The 22443-nt window shown below is 34.8% G+C and overlaps 7 protein-coding genes across 9 annotated transcripts; 3 read left to right on the forward strand and 4 right to left on the reverse strand.

Moving 5' to 3' along the window:
* The first annotated feature begins 757 nt into the window (after positions 1–757).
* On the forward strand, positions 758–1857 carry ADF10 (actin depolymerizing factor 10). The gene is made up of 3 exons (XM_089726989.1): positions 758–972; positions 1069–1328; positions 1433–1857. The coding sequence occupies exons 1-3, from the start codon at positions 970–972 to the stop codon at positions 1581–1583; spliced, it is 414 nt and encodes a 137-aa protein (XP_089583115.1). The 5' UTR covers positions 758–969; the 3' UTR covers positions 1584–1857.
* Positions 1858–2587: 730 nt separating this feature from the next.
* LOC105648844 (uncharacterized) lies at positions 2588–5241 on the reverse strand. The gene is made up of 6 exons (XM_012235345.4): positions 4570–5241; positions 3847–4385; positions 3584–3776; positions 3458–3522; positions 3161–3371; positions 2588–3078 (listed from the first exon to the last, which is right to left on the reverse strand). Exons 1-6 carry the CDS (start codon positions 4732–4734, stop codon positions 2716–2718), a joined length of 1536 nt encoding a protein of 511 aa, XP_012090735.2. The 5' UTR covers positions 4735–5241; the 3' UTR covers positions 2588–2715.
* Positions 5242–5661: 420 nt separating this feature from the next.
* LOC105648468 (uncharacterized) lies at positions 5662–8623 on the reverse strand. Its single transcript, XM_012234866.4, has 5 exons — positions 7862–8623; positions 6944–7509; positions 6620–6812; positions 6263–6538; positions 5662–6134 (listed from the first exon to the last, which is right to left on the reverse strand). The coding sequence occupies exons 1-5, from the start codon at positions 8045–8047 to the stop codon at positions 5772–5774; spliced, it is 1584 nt and encodes a 527-aa protein (XP_012090256.1). The 5' UTR covers positions 8048–8623; the 3' UTR covers positions 5662–5771.
* Positions 8624–9692: 1069 nt separating this feature from the next.
* Positions 9693–10793, forward strand: LOC149492914 (Heavy metal transport/detoxification superfamily protein). The gene is made up of 3 exons (XM_089715356.1): positions 9693–9898; positions 9976–10054; positions 10263–10793. The coding sequence occupies exons 1-3, from the start codon at positions 9893–9895 to the stop codon at positions 10589–10591; spliced, it is 414 nt and encodes a 137-aa protein (XP_089571482.1). The 5' UTR covers positions 9693–9892; the 3' UTR covers positions 10592–10793.
* Positions 10794–11493: 700 nt separating this feature from the next.
* Positions 11494–12404, forward strand: LOC105648470 (Copper transport protein family). 2 transcript variants are annotated; one of them, XM_089715357.1, is made up of 3 exons: positions 11494–11652; positions 11776–11854; positions 11980–12404. In XM_089715357.1, exons 1-3 carry the CDS (start codon positions 11644–11646, stop codon positions 12207–12209), a joined length of 318 nt encoding a protein of 105 aa, XP_089571483.1. In that variant the 5' UTR covers positions 11494–11643; the 3' UTR covers positions 12210–12404. The 2 variants fall into 2 exon arrangements, with proteins under 2 accessions (XP_089571483.1, XP_012090259.3); XM_012234869.4 differs by having other exon boundaries at positions 11501–11652; positions 11773–11854.
* Positions 12405–13476: 1072 nt separating this feature from the next.
* LOC105648471 (pentatricopeptide repeat-containing protein At1g55630) lies at positions 13477–18000 on the reverse strand. 2 transcript variants are annotated; one of them, XM_037640499.2, is made up of 3 exons: positions 16018–18000; positions 14422–15925; positions 13477–13963 (listed from the first exon to the last, which is right to left on the reverse strand). In XM_037640499.2, exon 1 carries the CDS (start codon positions 17500–17502, stop codon positions 16090–16092), a length of 1413 nt encoding a protein of 470 aa, XP_037496427.1. In that variant the 5' UTR covers positions 17503–18000; the 3' UTR covers positions 13477–13963; positions 14422–15925; positions 16018–16089. The 2 variants fall into 2 exon arrangements, with proteins under 2 accessions (XP_037496427.1, XP_089571715.1); XM_089715589.1 differs by having other exon boundaries at positions 14422–17999.
* A 1475-nt stretch (positions 18001–19475) lies between these two features.
* LOC105648472 (low-temperature-induced 65 kDa protein) lies at positions 19476–21967 on the reverse strand. The gene is made up of 5 exons (XM_012234872.4): positions 21805–21967; positions 21457–21687; positions 20898–21317; positions 19976–20818; positions 19476–19887 (listed from the first exon to the last, which is right to left on the reverse strand). The coding sequence occupies exons 1-5, from the start codon at positions 21875–21877 to the stop codon at positions 19826–19828; spliced, it is 1629 nt and encodes a 542-aa protein (XP_012090262.1). The 5' UTR covers positions 21878–21967; the 3' UTR covers positions 19476–19825.
* Between the last annotated feature and the right edge of the window lie 476 nt (positions 21968–22443).

Below are 22443 nucleotides of genomic sequence, written 5' to 3' on the forward strand. Positions count from 1 at the left end.
AATTATCAAATATCTCCTTTGTTAAGCTATTAAATATTTTTAATAATAATAAAATTAAAAAAATCTAAAATTTGAGACGAGATAATTAAAATTATTTCACATTTTAAATTTTAAATTTCAAAGTTACAGTGATTATTTAACACGAGGTGCTCTGGAGATATCAGATTTATTTTTTATTATATATACGATCAATTGAATAAAAATATAATATTTAAGTATTAAAATAAATAAATACAGATTTATATAGATAGAAAAAATATAATAAATTACTAAATAGAGAAAAGGGAGAAAAAAATTAGAGAATTTTAATACTTGAATATTTTGAATAAATAAATGACATTAGATTTATATAAATAAATAATAATAATAACAATAAAATAAATAAATTTATATGGATAAATTTTCTAAAAATAAAAAAAGGAGGAATGTAGAATTACGTAAATCACTATTTGTGGTTTCATAAAATTTATTTTTTGTTTTAAAAATAATTTTCTAAAAAATAAAGGAAAAAAGTTAAACAAAGTTTAAATAAACAAATTTTGTTTATTTTTTAAGGAAAAAATGAAAAATAAAAAATTTAATTGAAAACAAACAGTCCTTAGATGTTGAACCATTTTGATTAAATTTTTTCAATTGTTTTTTTTTTTTTTTTTTTTAAGTGAAATTAAAATGAAAGGTTGACGAAGAGGTCAAGCAGGAACTTTTATTTGTTCTGTATTTTCGGGTTTCTTTAGGTGACGCCATTGTGGACACGATGAGTTTCGGAAGCTTAGAGAACTCTCAACCCTTGTTTTTGACCTCAAATTTCTCTTCTTCCCCTTATTTGTCTCATCTCTCAATACTAACGCATCCCAAAATTAAGGATCTCTTACTCTTCTCTTTACTTACGTTCCCATTTCTCATTTTCATTTTCCATTTTTCTTCTTCATTCTTCTCAAAGGCCCTGGCTTTCATAGCTGAGCTGCAAACATGGTATGACTTTATTTTTTGTTTTATTTTTGATTTTATAATAGTGTTTTTGAATTTTTCAATTGTTATGGTTTCTATATATGATAAAAATGGAAATAGGCGAATTCGGCATCTGGAATGGCTGTGCACGATGACTGTAAGCTCAAGTTTTTGGAACTAAAAGCAAAAAGGAACTACCGGTTCATTACTTTCAAGATTGAAGATCAGCAAGTGATTATAGACAAGCTTGGAACTCCTCAACAGACCTATGACGATTTCACTGCCTCTCTCCCTGCTAATGAGTGTCGCTATGCTGTCTTTGATTTTGATTTCACCACTGATGAGAATTGCCAGAAAAGCAAAATTTTCTTCATTGCTTGGTAATATTAGTTTCTTTTTCTTTTTCCCTTTCTCCAACAATTATATGTACAATGGGCACTCTTTCTATATCTCCCTCCTGCTAATAAAATATGACTGTGTGTAGGTCTCCTGATACTTCAAGGGTGAGAATGAAGATGGTATATGCAAGCTCCAAAGACAGATTCAAGAGAGAACTAGATGGCATTCAGGTTGAGTTGCAAGCTACAGATCCTAGCGAAATGAGTCTGGACATTATAAAAGGGCGAGCACTTTAGACATAAATTTGTTTTTCAGCTTTTTCTGACATATTACATTTTTGTCAGACTCAGCAAATTGTTTTATTTCATTTCAATTTTTGTTGCAATGGGTTTTTGTACTAACCCATCATCTCTAGTTTGATTGGTGTAACGTGCATATTTGTTGCAAGTATGCATACTTGTACTGTTGTTTCTTCTTGAGGCATAATTTTTTATTTTCTTTTTCCTTGACAAATGTAATAGGACTTTAGCTTCTTATACTCATATGAGAATATTTTCCACTTCTTAATTATTTCCCCCATGCTTAACACTTTCGATTGGTCAATAATTAACTGGCCGATCTAAGAAAATGCGACAATAAAACAGTTAGTCTTAAACCCATGATAGCCCAAAAACGGAGGACAAATCCAAGCACCGAGCTCAAGTATTGACCCATCTTGAGTTCTTGATAGAATTTCCCTGATAAGTTATTACAAGACAGGTTTAAGTGATTCAAGAAATGCAGATCGCTCATGCTTACAGGAATTTTGCCTGAAATTGGTTTCTTGGCAAATCATCAACTGGTTCTAGCACTTTCGTATTACCAATATTCTTTTGAAATCTTTCCTGTCTAACGATTTGCTGATAGATTCAAGATCGCAACCCTAACAGACTGGTTATTTCATCTGAAATTTATTCTGATAACTTATCCAAGTTTGTTACCATTGCTAAATTGGTACCATAATTCAATTTCTCTTACTCGTCACTGCAATATAAGAGAGCCGATAGCTTGGATTTTTCATTATGCCCATGGCTGCCTTGTGAGATTGCTGAAACATTTTGGTATTATACCTGATGACCTATCATTTGCAAGGTCCAAGATTTGAAGAGAATGGAGATAACAAAACTCTGAAGGAATTTCACAATTTAACAAACCAAGAACTTTCAGATTCTGAAGGCTAATTCCCATCCATCTTGGTATCTTTCCAACAAAATTATTCACTCCAGGATCATTTATAAATGAAATAAATTTCACATTTTAATTTCAAACTCAATATAAGATAATGGATTTATTTAGGAAAAAATTATCTATGACATTATCCAAGAAAGAACAATACAATTACACAAAGCAAAGGAAAAAAGATACTAAAAAATTTAAGCCTAGACTCTACTAAGACATGTTGGTTTGATTGTCCCAGTATCTTTTTTCCCAGAATTCCACCAGCTTTATTGCATTTGCTTTTCTCCTTAAAATAGCAAGAAGAGAAGGAGGATCATAGGGAGGAGGCATACTACATGGGCTTGTTTCTGCTGGGCCCTTCACCATTGATTCCATCATAAAATTCTTTTCTGATCCATCAGAAGGGCAAGCCATTGTTTCTGAACAGAGTTCAGTAGCATTTTTGGGTATAGTGGGCTTAAATGTCAAAAGCTTAGCATACTCATGCAAGAGATGAAACATATAATCATACACATTATCCATCTTCAAGTCGTTTTGAATGAATCCACTACCTGCTTTTCCAATTGCCTGTGCCTGATTAATCCACAGACAAAAATTTCAGTTCCAATCTTTTTTTGAAGACACAATAGAATAGCTTTTGGATTATTTTATTTACCTTCTGCCTGTGTGTGTTTCCCCAGTCAACTGCAAACTTGATAGATTTACATTTATCATCCTCCTTTATGGGCCAATAGTGTTGAATTGGCATCAAACCTCTTGTGAAGAAATCGTAGTAACGGGGCTTCACTATAAGGGTAACTGAATCACAAGCAAGAATATACTTTTGGCTGACTGACCATGCAGACCCCTCGATATAAATTTTAAACCTGCATCAATTCAATTCTGCATTCGAAAGATGCTAAAGAAAATTTATAACGGGAAAAATTTTATAAACGAACCCCTTTTACCTTACCTGTGAACACATTGATTTGCCAATTCTGATTGCTTGTATCCTTCTTGGGATTCTTTGCCCCAATCCTGCAATCATAAATGAAATCAGAAAATGGGAACCAGAGGTAGAAAAAGGAAATGAAATTACCTGTCTATATACACGAGCATTCCAGTCATGTTCTTCAGAGACATTACATTTGATAAGGTCTTGCCTTGTCTCAGCAACATCAGGATTCCCTTTCCAAAATGCATAAGGTTCCCTTTCCATCCATCTGCTCCTCTCGTTGCCTTCTTTAAGTTCCTTCTCCAAATGCTCCCATGGTTTTATATTTATCTCAGCCCTGCATAATAAATTTTATTATTATGAAATAACCATAGCCATAAAATAAAGGAGAACTCAAAATGTTTTACCATCCCCAAAAAGACCAGTCAGGGAAAACGATATCCAATGTGTCATCGGTCCCACAATAGCGAAACAATGGCGGTGGCGCCGCTGCATCAGGCCCACTGTAATCAACGGACCTAATAACCGGCCAATCAACGCAATCAAACATCATCTCCAAGTCAGGCACTCTCCCTGGGTACTTACGTAGCAACTGTAGGATTCCCCACAGAGTAAAAACATCTCTCGTCTGAAATGCCTTCTCAAACATTTCCAAGTAAGCTCTGCCATTAACTATCGTCAATCTGAAATTCGCTGTCGTTTTAGCTCTCTCCACCATGTCTCTCGTGATACCTGTCCTCGCCCATGGACGTAAATCTTCGTGTATCCAACGGAAGTACTCTGGACAAGTGGGAGGTAATTGACGGTCAGGGTTTTCTGAAGAGGTTGTGGGGTAGTCTCGAGGGCATGTTCCTGTGAGGTTGAATCCAATGCAGTTGAGTGGAACTTCGATTTTGTACGTTTCTGTAGACAGTATTGACTTGTGAGCCGGCCTTCTAGTAATAGCCTACCAAGCAAAGCCCAAGGTGAAAAAGTCAAAACGGGCCTATCAGCTTAGCCCAAAAATTCATAGTATCCCAACAAACTTGCTACGTTTTAAGCTAGTCTATCTTGCATTTCGCTGAGAGGAAGAAAATGTCAAAATTCTCACCGGAAACCGGAAAGTGAGTTAGAAATAACAGCGAACTTACATTAGAAGGAAGGAAGGGCGTGTAGATAATCACACCGATGAGCAAGAAGAGAAGCAACACTAAGGCAATGGAGGATTTCACAGGTGACTGAATGAACGGCTGCCTGATCATCTCTGTGAAATGGCCAAAAACCCTTGATCCCTTCATTAAATTCGTCTGCTGCATGTTCTCTCTCTCCGTGACATGATTATGCCAGACAAAAATGTGTTTTACAGTTTTGAACGTCGAGGTGGATGATTTCTTTGGTGTCCCAAGCTTCGAGTCCTTCCTTTGTATGATTTATTAACAACGAGATTGATACGTCGTACAGGCAGGAAAATATGAAAATGTGCCTATATATGTCGAAATGGAAATAAAATAGAATCATCGAACCATAAAACGTCAAGCCCAGTTTTTTGCTAGGTAGAAAATGGGCCAAATGGCAATTAGACAGGTAATTGCGGACTTGATTGCACCTTACCAACCCATCGATGCGGAGGGTCCATGATGTCCTAAGTGAAAAATAAATCCTATTTAATACTGGATTTGCAAGCTATCTTTCGAAAGAAAATAAAAATATAAAGAATGAAAATTCAAAACTTGAAGAAAAAATCAGCGAAAAATTTCATGAATGGTACATCACTTCTTGTTGGAATTCCAAGTGTGAGTAAAAATTCCAGTTATGTATTCTTTCTACAAATTATTTCATTTTTAAAAAATTGAATTCTTATAAAATTTACGTTTTTAGTACAAATTATTTCATTTTAATAATACCGACCACACATTCGGAGTCTTTTTCTTGATTCTGAAAGAAGGTTATAGTGTTGAATGATTTGGAAAATTATACAATCTTTTAGATGCAATGCACGTTCTACGTTAAGGAAGTTTTATTTAACAATCATATGCACGTTTCCTAAGGCGTGCCAGAAGGGAATAAAAAACAATGCGAAAGGCAAAAATGTGATTATATTTTTTAACTGTATGCATTAAAAATAAGGAATAGTTCAGCACAAATTGGTCTACAACAATACTTAATTATTTTGATTATTCCAACGAAATCTCCCATTTCTCTACTTTTTTATATAATTAATTATATGTGTTCTGCTAAAAATGTGACGTCAACTATATATATATATATATATATTATATGGTACTGATGACTATATAAATATATAACTGAATACAGTGGAAAAGATCAAACAAAAACTCACTCATATTCCTTTTTAAGACTGCATCTTTTGATTATCCCAGTACTTTCTTTCCCATGACTCCACTTGTTTGATTGAATTCTCTTTTCTCCTAAAAATTGCACTAAGAGATGCAGGATCATGAGGAGGGAGAATGGTGCATGGACTTGTTTCTTCAGGACTCTTTACCAAGGATTCTATCATGAACTCCTTCCCTACTCCATTGAATGGGCAAGCCATGGATTCTGAGCACAATTCAATCGCTTTTGGAGGTCTAACGGGTTTGAATGTCAAGAGCTTAGCATACTGATTTAAGAGATGAAACATGTAGTCGTATACATAGTCCATTTTCAATTCTTCCTGAATAAATTTACTAGCTGCTTTTCCAATCTCCTGCGCCTGTCAAAATCCATTAGGAGAATAATTGAATTACAGTCCGATTTTCGAGTCAAACGTACATATCTCAAGCTACACAATTCAGTCCTAAAAATTTTAAGATAAACAATTCAGCTCAGAATTTCATTTACCTTCCGCTTGTGGCTGTTACCCCAGTCAACTGCAAACTTAATAGACCTGCACTTGTCATCATCCTTTATAGGCCAGTAGTGATCAATTGGATTCAAACTTCTCGTGAAGAAGTCGTAGTAATGGGGTTTCACAAGTAAAGTAAGAGAATCACAAGCAAGAATGTATTTGTCGCTGACTGACCATGCGGACCCTTCAATATATATCTTATACCTGTGAGTACATTGGCTTGCCAAGTCTGATTGCTTGTATCCTTCCTGTGATTCTTTAATCCAGTCCTGCAAAACATTTCAGGCTTCTCAATTTGAAATTCCCACTTCCATTAAAGGCTATACTCAATGAAAATTCAAATCATTTACCTGGGCATACACACGAGCATTCCAGTCTTGTTGTTCAGAGACATTACATTTCATAAGATCCTGTCTGGATGCAGCAACTGCAGGATTTCCTTTCCAGTAGGCATAAGGTTCCCTTTCCATCCACCTGGTCTTCTTATTCCCTTCTTTTAGGTCATTCAACAAACGCTCCCATGGCTTTATATTTATCTCAGGCCTTCATAATGAAAATACAAATTAAGAATAGAATTAATAGCCATTAACAATTGTAATATTTTTTTTTCCGTTCTCAATATCAAGACAAAACAGACAGAGATTTGACGAGGAGGAAAAGTCAAAAGTACTTACCATCCCCAAAACGACCAATCCGGAAAAACAATGTCAAATGTGTCATCATCTCCACAGTACCGAAACAAAGGTGGTGGGGCCGTTGCATTGGGCCCACTATAGTCGCTTGATTTGATAACTGGCCAGTCAACGCAATCAAACATCAGCTCCAAATCGGGAACTTTCCCCGGGTACCTCCGTAACAGCTGTATAATCCCCCACAGCGTAAAAACATCCCTAGTCTGAAACGCTTTTTGATATCTCTCTATATAAACTTTGCCTTTCAGGATAACCAATCTAAAATTCGCTGTTCTTCTGGCTCTCTCGAGCATGTCCCTCGTAATCCCAGTGCGAGCCCAAGGACTCAAGTCTTCGTAAATCCAACGGAAGTATTCCGGACATGTTGAAAGAGATCGACGGTCCAGATTTTCTGGAAAGGTCACAGGATAATTTGCGGGACATCTTCGTGTGCGGTTGAAAGCAGCGCAGTGGAGTGGGATCTCGACTACATTTGAGGGCTTTTTGGGAATTTCCGGTGAGATTGTACGCTTTAACAACGGCTCTGGAGCCGAGCCACCGGTCAGAACCTGCAAAGGAGCGGAGCCCAAAAGAAAAACAACCGCAATAGTCAACAACTGCCGATCAACTGTCTCTAGTTCTGATATAAGTAGGACCCATCCACATTAATAATATAAGTAAAGTCAAAATGACTTTACAACACGAGTCACACAGGATGTGTGTTTTTCAAATGAAATATTTTAAAAAAAATTTAAACCGACACCCACGGCGCTGGTTTAGGCCAACGAGTACGTAGTTGCGTACGCGTGTTAAGAGCTGTATTGTTAAAACGACGTGGTGTCGACAATAGTCAGTCATGCCGTCGAATAGGAAATGTCGAACATTGTTCCTTTCGGTAGGTGAGTTTAGTCATTAACTTACAGTAGAGTCGAGGAGGCGCGTGGAAACGAACGCTCCGACGATCAGGAAGAGGAAGACGAGGAAGACAGTGAACAATCGTGCAGGTAACTTCATTGTAGGGCAGATCGACTCTGTTAAATGACAATAAATCCTCGATCCGTCCTGTAAATATCTCTGCAATCTGTACTGCACTCTGATCTCTCTCATTTTCTTTTTCTAGCGTCTGACATGTCAGTGAACAACTTGGCTGATTTCATCAAATGTGTACTCTGGTTTTGGCCGATATCTTTAATGCCTTACAACAAACAGTTGTTTGATAGAAATACGTACATGCAGATGAGTCTCTAAAATTCTAAATAGAGTAATTCTTTCTCATCTGAAACAGATCAGTAAGTACTGACCTCGAATTTTAAACTAGATAGAGATGGAGAAGACGCAAAAATCAAAACAGATCGATTAACGAATAAAAGCAGGGAAATGGTAATAGCTAATTGGCCTATGATAGGAACTATAAAAAGAAAAGGAGAAATTTATTTCCAAAAAAAGGAAAAAGGAAGAAGAAATAAAATTGAAGGTACCATGGAATCAAGAAAAGAAGGTGGGAGAGATCCAAGTGAGGTTGGAATCTTGTGCCAGTACGACGGCTTCCTGACTTTGTTTATTAAGAGGGATTATGAAAATGTAAGTGGCTAAAAGGTGGAGAATGGGAAGTGGACAAAGGAACTTTCCCCTAAGAAACGGAAAGATGAGGAATGCCCCATTAGGAAATTAGAATGCCTTGTTTGGAAATTACTAATTAGAATGTATTTAGTAGGTTGCACATGACCTGTTTGGATCAAACCCAATTCAAATGATTCCGTCCTTATTAACCTAATTCAACGAGTTTAAAAATATAATAATTATTATTGGAATTGGATTAATTATTTTTAAAAGTTAGGGATTATATTGAATTGTGGATTCACTAAATAAATCTGAAGATACAATTCAACCAAACTTATAAATACTACCTATATATATTGATATAAATAACTAATTGAAATATAAAAATTTCATATCTTTAAAATTTGAAAAATTACATTTTTAGAAAAAAACAAGGCAAAAGTTTATGATTTACTACATTAACAATATTTTTTAATTTATATGAAAATTAAATTAAATTTACTTTTATGAGATGATTAAAATGGCTTGTGCGGTAGCAAAATCATATTTGATATATTATTAAAAATTCACAAGTAGAATATATTCGATGCATTGAATTGATTGAAGTGGTAATTAAAAATGGCGAGAGGAATTTAACATTTTCCCTTATTTTGCTTGTCTTTTTCAGCAGAAAAATAAGGAATGCAGCGATGGATCAGAAAAACAAAGTTTGAACTTTGAATAGAGGCCTAGTGTTTTGGGCTTATAAACATCCAAGTACAATATGGACGTCCATAAAAGTAAAACTATTTAAACTAACCGAATTGGTCTACATGAAAATGATAATTATCAGACCCAATTGGCGTGATAATTTTCTTTTGTTTGTTCTCTCCTTTTAAAAAAAAAAAAAAAAGCTTTTGAGTTTGCACAAATTATGATTTTGCTGCACAATGCACAAACAAACTAGCTAGGAATGTTGATAAGATGGCAAAGTGACAGACAGACAGACAGGCAGAGGAATATTTGAGAAGATAGAGACGATATAAGTGTGCAAAGGTCCTACATGTAAACTGGCATTAAGAGACATTTTGGTGCCTTCCATCATTTCATACCACACAAGGCGTGACATTAACCGATTCATAACAATGTTTTGGTTGGCCATCAAAAAAATACTAAATAAAAGAAATTCTCACGCGTGAATATATATACTCTGATTTCATGCTTTTCAATTTCAAAACCCAAGACTGAAACTCTTTTAATGTCCTTCCCCTTTCAACTTCACTCACAGTCTTTTTGCTTATGAATGTCTCTCCATTCTTACTCTATATCATAACTTAACTCTCCATATTTCTCTTCACTACACCAACTTCTAGTATAGCCATTAATACCAACTCTATATTGTGGAAATCAGCTATGTCTGTGAGTTTCTTCTCTCTTGTACATTTTGAAGATTACTCTATACATTCACTTATTAACACTTCTGGAATTGCATGCAGATGGTAGAGGTGAGAGTTCCAAACCTTGACTGTGAGGGTTGTGCTTCAAAGTTGAAGAAAGCTCTCCTCAAGCTCAAAGGTATTTTACTTTCACATTGTGTTTTTCAAAAATATTGTTTTCCTGGAAAATTACATCTAACCTCATTAATCCTTCGCCTTTGAAGAGATGGGTCAAGGCAGGATTGATATAAGGATATATATAAACCAAAAGCCTACTGACACGTTCGGCCAAAAATGAGAAATGTATATGTTACATTTTTTTTTTTTTCTATTTTTATGATATTCAGGAGCAGAAGAAGTGGAAATAGAAATGGAAATACAGAAAATTACGGTGAGAGGTTATGCGTTGGATGAAAAGAAGGTGTTAAAAGCTATTAAACGGGCAGGGAAAGCAGCAGAGCCATGGCCATTTCCTGGATACTCTCATTTTGCTTCGTTTTATAAATATCCAACTTTTATAGCAAACCATTACTACGATAGTTACAGAAATGTAGCTTCAAATGGTGTTCACACTTTCTTCCATACTCCTGCAGTTTATTCTGTTGCTGTGGCTTCCGATGAGGCTATTGCTTCCCTTTTCAGCGATGATAATCCACATGCTTGCACTATTATGTGATGTTGTATTCTTTTTCTTTCTTTTTTATTTTTCTTCCTTGAAATTAATTAATTATATTTTCTGTAATTGTTTTTTGTTTTTAATTCCTTAATTTTGCTTGCTCCGGACTTGTATTTGTTATATCAGAGATCTCTTGAGATGTGTATTTCGAGTGTCCATTTTATTACAGATATAAACATTATATTAAAAGTGTATTTAATTATATTATATGATCACATTCAATGGAATTTAAATTTTTATAAATCCATTATATTTTTTTATTTTAAAAAACTTTCTGCATAACTGAAAATTATTAATATGGTCAAATATTTTCCATATTGAAAAAAAAAAAAAGATTGCGCATCTAATCAAATCTTGAAGCCATCAAAACAAACATTTATCAAAGAATAATTAATAGCAGTGCCTAGAACCTGTTGACCGATGGAATTGGAATATTCAAAATCTTCATTATCTTCAATGATGTCAATTTTTTCAATGGAGAAAATCTGGAAAAGAAAAAAGAACGGTAGCAAAGGAAGATCATAAGTTTTCTCCTAAAGCAAATAGTCAGTATTCATAGGTAATTCAAACTCTATTTTCTTCTCCATGTCGAATCTTTTATCTCAATATTAGAAACCGCCTAATCTAGCTCAGGCTCCAGCAACTAAGCCATTCCATGTATACTAGAGACAGTTTGATATTAATAAACTGCATTTTACACTATTGAAATAGTATGCTTCTCTTATTCCTAATTAATTATTGGTTGTTAGAAATATATATACCAAATTTGAATAAATTACATTTTAAATTCACATATATGCCATATCTTAAAATTTCTGACAATCAAGTGGCTCAAATTTGTCCATCATGCAAACATTAGCCTTTGTCAAAAAGAGGGCCATATGGCCACATACTCTATATAAGAAAAGCATCCACCGCCACCTGTAGGGTGTATAATAACAACTAGTAATCTGGTTTCCCTTTTAAAAAAGGCCATTGATTTCCAAAATTTCATTTCATTTTTTCCTCTTTTTATAAACTTCCTTCGAAGTTCATATTATTTTCCTCTTCTAATGGCTCAGGTAACCTCTCCTTAATTTCTTTATCTTCCCCTTTGGATATTGCTTAATTCTGTTTGCTTTCAGTCTTTTGTTTTATTCAAATCTTCCATAACCGATATCTTTTCTGAATTATTTTTGTAGCAGAAGGTGGTTTTGAAGGTGTTGATCATGACTGATGAAAAGACTAAGCAGAAGGCAATAGAAGCTGCTGCTGATATTTATGGTACAATTTTTCTTTGATTTCCGATAGCTATTACAAATTTTATTTTCTTTTAGCCCAGATAATGGATATACAGATTTTTTGGATTTGAATTTTCTTTTGATGTTAGAAAATTCATTTAATAACAGGAGTTGATTCGATTGCTGCGGAACTGAAAGATCAAAAGCTAACAGTGATAGGACAGATGGATACAGTGGCAGTGGCAAAGAAGTTGAAGAAAGTAGGGAAAGTAGAGATAATATCAGTTGGGCCTGCTAAAGAAGAAAAGAAAGAAGAGAAAAAAGAAGAGAAGAAAGAGGAAAAGAAAGAAGAAAAGAAGGAAGAAAAGAAAGAAGAGAAGAAAGAAGAGAAAAAGTAATGATCAATTCAACCACAAAATTCTCTCCCTGCAATACAATCCTGCATCATCATCATCATCATCTTTCTGCTTAAAAATGGAAAAAGGTTTTTCCATTTTAATTAATTAAATTTCTTGATTTTCTTAACTGTGATTTTGAAGAATCTATGCTGTACCAAATATATTTCAGCAAATAGTACAAGAAGGTTAGTGCGAGACTGCTGTGTCCTACTGTCCTGCATGTTTTCACATGCTCTCTTCTACTGTGCCTTTGTCCATTTTCACTTTTTCTTTTTCTTTTTTTTTAGCAACATATATTTAAAGAATTTATCCTTTTTATTAGGATTTTTTTAGCTTAAAATCACAATTTCATTACGCTTTAATGGTACTTAATGCATGACAGAGGAATCAGACTGTTATAAGCTTAATAACCAGTATTAAGTTTTAGAAAATTATACTATCAAAATAAATTAAATGCATTAACAATAACTGTTTTTATTTATTTTTATGTAAGTTGGACCAAATAAGAAAATCAGGATTTTGTCAATTAGTGAACATGTTTCCTCCTTCAATTTGTTGGAGGGTCACTTTTGTCACAAGCAACATTTTGAAATTGGCTCAAATCTCATTATTCTTAATTATTATAAACTTCAAAGCCACAAATTAGGCAGATTTGTGTTGATTGAAAGCAACTAATCACAATTACTTATCATTTTAGATAAAAAAATTTTTTGAATTTTCCCAATTCGATCCATTATTTTCTTCAAAAAAACTCTTTGATGTTGTTTTACATATTTTATTTTCCAGTGGAACTTTTTTTTTTATTATTAGGCGGGCTACTCAACGTGATTAATTCTTCTCTTTAACTCATTAAATTGATAAAAATATCAACGTGATTAATTCTTCTCTTTTAACTCATTAAATTGATAAAAATTCTTCTCTTTAACTCATTAAATTGATAAAAATATCAACGTGATTAATTCTTCTCTTTTAACTCATTAAATTAATAAAAATATCAAAGATTGAGATTTTTTAATCCTCGTACAGGGCAAAAAAAAAGACTAATTAAAAGCATACTTGGATGGCTGATGGAATAACTCTTAGTTATAGTCTAAAACCATTTTCAGTATGAAAAGAGATGATAAAGGAATTTGATTTTGGTGTGGTTAGGCTTGATCTTTATAATTAGTGGGCCAATATGACGATTGACAAGAAACCATATTTTGGAGCTTATGAAATGCTTGGGTGGGAATGACGAGAAATGTAAAAGTATGGACTAATTTTCAAATTCTTGGCCACTGAATGCATGATTTCTATTCCCCTCCAAGCAAAATGACAAAAAGATAAAAATAACAATATCAGGGACTGATGGATAGAAGACTTGCGGCACTACTAAGAGAACCCCATCTTCTTTTTCTTTTGGCATCACGATTCACGAGGCATAATATACAAGTATTTTCTTTTCTTTTGCCATGTCATTTATCCATGTCAGCAGCATACGTCTCATATTCATGGTCTTTTGTACCACGTCATCCCCGTACACCCATAGTCATTTTGGAGTGCCAAATCAGCCCATGCTATACCATAAATGAAACGAAACAAAAAAGATAGTGGAAAAGTAATTCCATCAGCTTCCTTTTGTTATGGTAGCAGACATTTTTGAGGCTACGAGACCAAAACTATAAACTGAAGCAGCTTACGAGCTCAGCTTTGGACCTTCAGAGACCAAGATGAAGCTTTCAGATTCCACTTCTGACTTCAAATGAAACGGGAACCTGCACCAGATATCGGAAGAATCAAAGAAAAGTTATTTTAACTTCAGCATCTCTCCCAAATGCTGTCTCACTTTAGCAAGTAAAGAAATTTACATGCCCGACAAAAGTATTTCTTTGTCCCAAATCAATCTCGCAAGTGGCAATATTAAGATAATACTTATCAGTCACTTGAAGAAGCGTAAATGCAAGATGGGGTTACTAAAAGATCCGAGCAACAAATTGGCAAACTTAATTAACACTAGAAAGGCAGGTATTTATTTGGAAAAACAACAACTAAACCTTAGTCCCAAACTAGTTAGGGGTTTTTTTGGAAAAAAAATTATCAAAATATGGGTGTCTGCATATGACACAGGGATGTAATAGCTAATAACTAACATTGCGGGGGAGGATGGTACTACAAAGTCAATTGTCAACATTTTTCAATAATGGCAGCTTAGAGAAGAAGAGCTTGTCCTTACCATGCTCAGTTCCTTAGCTTCCCCATACGTGCTGACCACAAACCTTTTCACACAGCCCATGGGAAAATTAGAATGTTCCTTCAGTTGCTTTCACAGAGTTCAAGTGCAGAATTTGGAACCTAGGATTCCATCTCCCAAAAATCAAAAGATCTCCATTTATCATAGTTCTCAGATTCAAAATAACATGAACAGGCATTCATAGATCCTCTTAGCCCCTGCTCACATTTCACAGTGGAAAATGGGGCAGAAGTATTCCACTCCCAAAATCTCAACCTCAAAACAGATAAATACTAATTGTGAAAAATTCTCAAAGTCGATCACATAATGACAACAGCAAATCATTACTGATCCATAAAAAGACGTAATATCCAAGTAGAAGAAGAATCAACAAAGGAATACTTTAAAGAAAAATAAAAGTAATTAATAGAAGAAATACTGAAAAAGCACAGAAATCCATAAACAATGGAGAAAAGAGATTTGGCAGTTATCGTGCTGAAGTTTAGAAACAACTTACAAAATTCAATTATGCAACCAACCAGCCAAACTGCAGCAAAAGGAGGCTTATGATCTAGATTGTTCAAACACCCCACTTTTGCACTTCTCAAAGGAGATAGATCACGTTGATGGCATGCCAAAGTGCATCCTTAAACATTCAATTGCGAACTTTTACCTGCATTTCTTGACCTTTCTAGTACGTAACTACACACTAAAAAATAAAATTATGATCTAATGACAGAAATCTAGCTCATTAAGAATCGGGCATAAAGCTGACAAATGGCAACAGTATTTAATAACTGTTAGCAGCCTCCACTAGCAGGTATTATGTACCAGTCAGGGTAGAATTAAAACTAAAAATAAAAATAGTAACAAAAGCAATGTATCTTAAACTTTTCCCAGGGGTCTGCATAACCCATATTATTACTTTTAATATTTCACATGAAGTGGCAATGCCAAAAAAGTTTAACATTGTTTCTGTAATGGTATTGTTTCCTAATCAAAAGGCTAAACAATTTTCTACGTGTACAATGCATTGGAAGAAGTGGTTTGGTGGATTCTAGAAGAACAGAAATTATCTAAATGCTTCAAAAGAGCACTCACTTTCTCTAGATATTTATCAATTCATGCCAATTGGTTTATTGCTTAATTTGAAAGCAACTGTTCCATCAATACCTCTGAAGAAAATCACCAAAAATGCACAACATAATAGTAGAATTTCAAAATTCATTTCCAGTAACAAACAACTTTATCTTCAGCTGGTGGAGATTTACTGATACAATTAATCAAATCATCATGATGAAAGATGTTAAGGTCAGAAACATTCTGATGACTAAGATATCATACCTCAGTACAGTTAGTACACAGGAATTTGGACTGCAAAGCAAGAGCTTTATGAGAAGTAGATGATACACCCAACTACAGCTTACTAGTTGCTCCACATGAATTCTCAACGAATCACTTTACTTGGGGAAGGCAGAAGGTGGCTTTCTATTGTATCCCAATTACACTGCATGAGAAAGAATCAACAACGTGAAGAAGCTATGCTTAATTTACCCTTTCTCCTCAACATCAATTAAGCAGCAGCTACAAGGTGTCAACCTGAGCCAAATCTCTGAGCATTATACAGTTCAAATTCCCTGTAATTGCTTAGCAAATTTATATCCCTTCAACTTAAATACGATGGATGTATTGCCCCTTCTCCTTCATCTGTTTTATTACTTCATGAGCTTCAGAAAGCTTTCCAGCATTACGCAAATTGCTCACTAAGGTACTGTACACAAGAAAATTGGGATTACATCCTCTAGATTCCATTTTCTCGAGCATGGAGCAGGCCTCCTCAAACTTCCCTTCATTACATAGTCCACGAATCAGTGAATTATAGGTAAATACATTGGGCAACTGCCCCCTGTCAGTCATCTCATCAAACATTGCCTGAGCCTTTTCAAGCTGCCTTGCCTCTACGTATCCTGTGATCATTACAGTGTAACAAACAACATCTGGTTTACATCCATTTTTTATCATCTCATCAAAGAAATCCTTGCAGGCATCTAAATTCCCAGCCCTACTCAATCCATCTATCAATGTAGTGAAGTGAAGGACGCTAGGATCAAAACCAACTTTCTTCATATAAATCAAAAGCTTAGCAGCTTCAACTGGTTTATTCCCTTTACCGAGAACATGGAGAAATATGTTATAAGTATGAAAATCTGGGGACAATCCACTACTACACATTTCATCAACCAATTTATAAAATTGATGCAACTTCCTCAATCTAAACTTTGCACACATAATAATATTGTAAGTCAAAATATCTGGAGAATGACCATCAACTAACATTAGTTGATACACCCACTCAATCAACTTGTACTGATGAATTGTAAGAAGTGAATGTAGGATTGCATTGTAAGAGTGTTTGAAAGGCCTATAATTGAATTTTTTTGATTTAATGAATCTCTCAACCACATTCCTAGCCAAACCTGCCTCGTCACAGGTACATATCAATAAGTTAAACGTCTGTGCTGTAGTTGGGTATCCATTCTCAATCATCTCATCAAGCAATCTCCACATTGCTTTAAATTCATCACAATCAGCAAATATCTTCATTATTAAATGATATGCATTTACTGTGTGACTGTAATTTTTCTGCTGACCAGACCACACGAAAAACTTATATCCTAATTTTGCACACCTTGTTTTATTCTCATCGCTTATGTTCTTCAAAATTCCCACAAGGACTTCTCTCACAAGAAGCCCCGAAACCCTTACATGCAACTCACTTAGAGCTGTTTTTGCATCGAATCCAGGGCCATCTCGTCGTAGAATGTCAATAATTCTTGCAGCATCGGCCCTAACATTCTGAAAAAAGCGCAACCGCTGAGATAAATGATCCTCATTTCGGCTTCCATATCCATATGAATTGAAATCTGGACTTCTCCATTCTCTCATCAAGGTTTCCTCAATGTGTAGGAACCCATTATCATTTGTATCACTATCAAAACTATAGTCACATAATTTTCTCGAAATGAAAGAAATATATGAAAATTTATGAACCATCCTTGCACTAAAAAGAGAAACAGTGTTCATTTTTCGAATCTATTGAACCCATTATATCTGTAAAGGTGCAGTACTGAATTGATCCAATAAACCCACCAACATATTGGCATTTATAAATGCACAGAGCATAAAAGTCCGTGCGAAATCGAATTGAGAGGTGCCCATTAAATAAAGATAACCCAGTCGCATAAAAGCTTTATCCGAACCAGATTGAGTAAAGATACCGCTTGATAGTTTCAACCAAAATGACCAAAAAAGATTTTCAAGAAATTGGCAGACTGAGAAATTACCTGGGTCTTAGCGGTTTGTTACTCATCCAACGCTGTTAAGTTCATCCAGGTGCTGCATAGGGTTTTTGTTTCAGCAAGGGTTTTGTTGCAAGTGTAAGGAGGACAAGCAAAAACCCCAGTTCAGAGAGAGGCTTGAGGACGGCAATCCGGTGTTCTCACGGAACATGATAATTACTGATGAAAGCTAAACATAAATTGCCACGTAACTGATTGTAGCGAGTCACCGAGTTGAGTGAAGAAATATAGCTTCTTTTTCAACTGACTTTTTTTTTTTTTTTTTTTTAAGCGATTATCGAGGGCAAGGGCGTCCATTTACGAAATTGTGTGGGAACATCAATGGAGTCTCATTATAACGGGACCATGGGAGGATCTTAATCCTATTTACAAACAGGTTAGAGACTTTGGGCCCATTGACATAACTTTGATCCATATTCAATTACTGGCCTAAATCTTTTTTTAGCCGGCCCAAACAGGTGACTGGCTGTATCAATTTTTACATTTTTGAATTGATAATTTTAAGCTTTCATTATTTTGATTAAGACTCGTTTTTATAATTTCCGGTGTCCCTATTGACTGTCATTATTAATTTTATTAAAAGCTCTTTAAGTGATAAGATATACTGAGTTGAGCAAATGATTCCTATAAAATTAGAGGAAATCACTTATCACTCGGGATTTATAATATTAAAACGCTAGAAAAACAAAATTTTCAAAATTAGCTAGCAAAATAATAAAAGACATTAACTAGCTTATAGAGCAAATTTGAAAAAAAAAAAAAAGAATTTGAGCTCGAGATCAGGCCAATCCTATACATTGTTCCTATCATCGGTAATCACAACTCCAAGATGAAATTAGGTTAAAATAATAATAATAATAATAATAATATGACTTGCATGAACTCAGAGCCGCCGACCATGCATCATTTTTTCTTTCAAATTGCATTTGTATACATTTTGATACAGTAATAGTAAAAAGTAAAAACCTTTAGTCAATAGTAATAGTAAAAAATCTTTTGGGTCCGTTGAGCTGGTTTTCCAACGAATAAAAAGAAATTAGTAAAAAATCCTTTTCCAAATTCTTACAAAAAACCTATACCTTTTTTTCAGTTGAAAAAGTTATGGAAAATTTATCCCCACTAAAATTAAAATCAATTATGTATTACAAATTAGGAATTATCTCATAATTTGAAACAAATAAACATTAGTTTTTATATATTCAACATAAATAGATATATAAAATTAAAATAAAAAATTTCAAACCTTAAAAGGGTTATCCTTCATACTTGATAATCGAAATTCAAATATTGCAATAACGTGAAAATTGAACATTTGAATACTAAGCAGTAAGCTAATTCCGGCTTCGATATTTAATTAATACGAAACATTCAACAATTTATAATGTGGATTGTAATCAATTTCTCAAATTAAACAAAACTACCATTTCTCGTTTTAATAAAACCAAATACATTAAATTTAGCTGCTTCTTTATACAGAGAGTGAAAAATCAAATTGATCTCTTTATTTATATAAAGAGTGAATGAGTGAAAAAAAAAATTCAAAACATGCTGTACAACTCGCACTGTTAAACTTGACTTAGAAAATACTCAGCAGCATTGACTTTCGTATCACAATATTTACAGGAGGGATTTTTATAAAGAGAACAATCTTAAATGTTATGGCATAATACGGTATAAAATAATTGGCAAGAGAGATGCTGGAATACAAAAGAAGTCACAATTTTGCATTACTTGTTATTTCATAAAATATATACTAACATTGGTACTTAATGAAGGAAACCAACTTAAAATCCAAGCCAACTGTAACAGAGAATCAAGAACATCTGGTCAAACGACAGCCCGTTTATCTTCATCCATGCTAATTATCAAACTAGATTTGTAGTTACAGAACAAACAAGAAAATGTCAAACATCCTTTTATGTATATATAAAAACACAACACCACATACAAGCAGACACGTTGCCCATTCAAAGTTTTTATTCACACAAGCAGCAAAATTCACTCCCACATAAAACCAACTGAACACTCTTTTCTGTAAATGAACATGTTCAATTTCCGGATTCCTGAAGTCTCCTCTCCCCTGTTTCATCTCCACTAAACACTGTAGTGCCTGAACCAAACACCAACACGGTTCAAATAAAACTAATTAATATTATAAATTTATAGATTAATTCGAAAGTAAAATTTAAAGATTTTACCGGTTGTGGAACCTCGAGTCTCTGTGCCTTTTCCAAAGACTGAACCAACAACTCCTTTCAGCTTATCCACCATAGCACTACCAGCATTATGCACAGAACTTGGATCCACCCTTTCATCAGAATTCTCTTCTGTAATCGCCAATTGTTTCTTGACCTTCTCTGACTCTGTCACTTTACCCGTTGGCTTATTTTTATTTCCGTTCTCATTCTCCTCTGCCTTTGGCTTGTGTAAGGCTTCTGATATCACTTCAGATAAGGCCTTATCTTCCTCTCCAGGCTTCAATTTCTCTGCTAAATAGTTTTTCATTGACACTCCTTTATCTTGCCCTTTGACTTTGCTTTCTTCTTCATTTGCAGTTTCAGTGCCCATTCCAGGCACTTTTGATATCATGTTGCTCCCTGTCTCAGCAACTTTCTCATAAACGGGACTGATTTTCTCTGTTACAGTCGCTGCTATTTTCTTCCCATATTCCACCGGTGACGTTGCTTTAGCATGCTCTTCTCCTTCATGTTCTTTATTATCGCCTTTCTCTCCATATCCAAGCTTGGAAGCTACAACATTCTTTGCGGAGATTGCTTTATCTGAGATTGCAGAGGATATTTTCTCCGTATAGCTGCCCTGTTTTGATGTTTTCTCAGCTGCATCATCATTGGAAGTTTTTGAAACTGATTTAGGGCTCTCTTGGGAGGTTATGGGTATCGGTGAAGTTGGTCCTGGAGAGAATTGATCATGGCTTCCTGTAGGGAAGATAGACTGATCTTCAGCTTCTGGTTTTGGTTCATCATGTATATTTACTTCCTTGAAAGAACGAACAATTGGAGTAACATCTATTTCTTTACCTCCTGCATCAATTAAGGCATTAGCATTTAGTGTTAACAATCCAAGTTTTCTTGCATTATTTAACGACATACAAATGCATACCTGCGCCAGTTGGATCAGCGACTTTTGTCTGATAATTGGAAGGAATATAATCTTCAGGTCTATCTTTAGGGGCGTCAGGATCCTCCTCCAAATCCATTTGTCCTTCCAAATGAACTTCTGGTAGTCCTCGAATTGCCTCTTGTTCTCTAGCGAAACTTTCAACCGGATCAACACTTTTTGTTTGTTCCACAATTCCAGGTGTAATAGATGCAGGTTTATTTAGTAGAGCATGAGGCACTTCCTTAACATCACTTGTCTTCCCAACAGCGAGTTTACGTCCTTGATCTTCTTCTTGAATAGGAAAAGAGCTACGTACTGAATCAGTGACTTTGGCTTTATTAGAATCTCTTGTTTCTACTGAATCACCTAACTTCTCCACTTGCAAAGGCAAAGAGCTCCTAATAACTGCGGACTCGAATGCTGAAGATAGATTTAACCAATTTAAAGAAACTATTTAAAAAATGATTCATATTCCTAATATTTGTCCTTAAAAATTACGATCAAGGGCAAAGGCTTTCAAAAATTACTTGTAAAGTTGTAATTAATTTAAGTATCATACCTGATCCTCCATGAGTTTCAGGGTCCATAACCATTTCTTCATCCTCTTCCTCATCATCTTCCTCCTCTAGGTCGTGATCATCAGGCACATGATGACCTTCATGCTGCAAATGATCCTGTTCATAACCTTGACCGTGGCCATGTAATTTTAGCGTGTCTTTTATTTTCTTGGCTTTTGCCTTCACCTTCTTCAAAACGGACTTCTTCTCATTGTGATGGTCGTCTTCCCCTTCTGGAACCAAAATATTAAAGCAAGAAAAGAAGCATATCACGTTAATTATTTGCCAGAACATACAATTAACTGAAGCCCAATATCTCGCTTATAAAAATGAGGGAGCAAGGTCCTTACCAGCGTGGAATGCAGCATTCCGGGGTTCTTGGTCGTAACCATAACCTTGTGGGCGTTCTATTTGAGAATCCATGTTGGAAAGAAGACCGAAAGGAACAAGATACTTCTTTAACGGTTACTCGAAGAAGACAGAATTAAGTACAGTGTGATCACACAACACAAAAATAATGAAAATTGTAGTAATATTTATAGAAGGATTGGATTTGCCACTTTTGCATGGCGGTGGATACTTGGAGAGGTGACACGTTTATAATAACAGACACATCCCCATTTCCTGACACGTAATCATATAGCAGCTTGTACACGCGGAGAAATGTCATGATGGGTTTGGATAATCTCTATCAAAAAGGTTGCTAGATATTGAAAAGAATGAACAGTTTTTAATTATATCTATCTAATATATGACTGGAGACTGATAGACACAAGAACACGGCGTACACGCATTACAGAGAACTATGAATGATGATGGTGAAATTGTGGTCCTGCGATTACTCGGTGTGGAAACAAAAAATGCCAAATTTAATGTCAGGGCGGGAATCGATTGCAGTCCATTTTCATATTGCAGAGTAGTGCTACTGAGTTGCATAAGTATATGGAATTAGACCAAAAAATAGAAAATTTCAAAAGAACAGAATAGGA

The sequence above is a fragment of the Jatropha curcas genome, chromosome 10, assembly GCF_041381405.1.
Source record: "Jatropha curcas cultivar XTBG-Jc1 chromosome 10, XTBG_Jcur_1.0, whole genome shotgun sequence".
In the NCBI taxonomy this organism is placed as follows: domain Eukaryota; kingdom Viridiplantae; phylum Streptophyta; class Magnoliopsida; order Malpighiales; family Euphorbiaceae; genus Jatropha; species Jatropha curcas.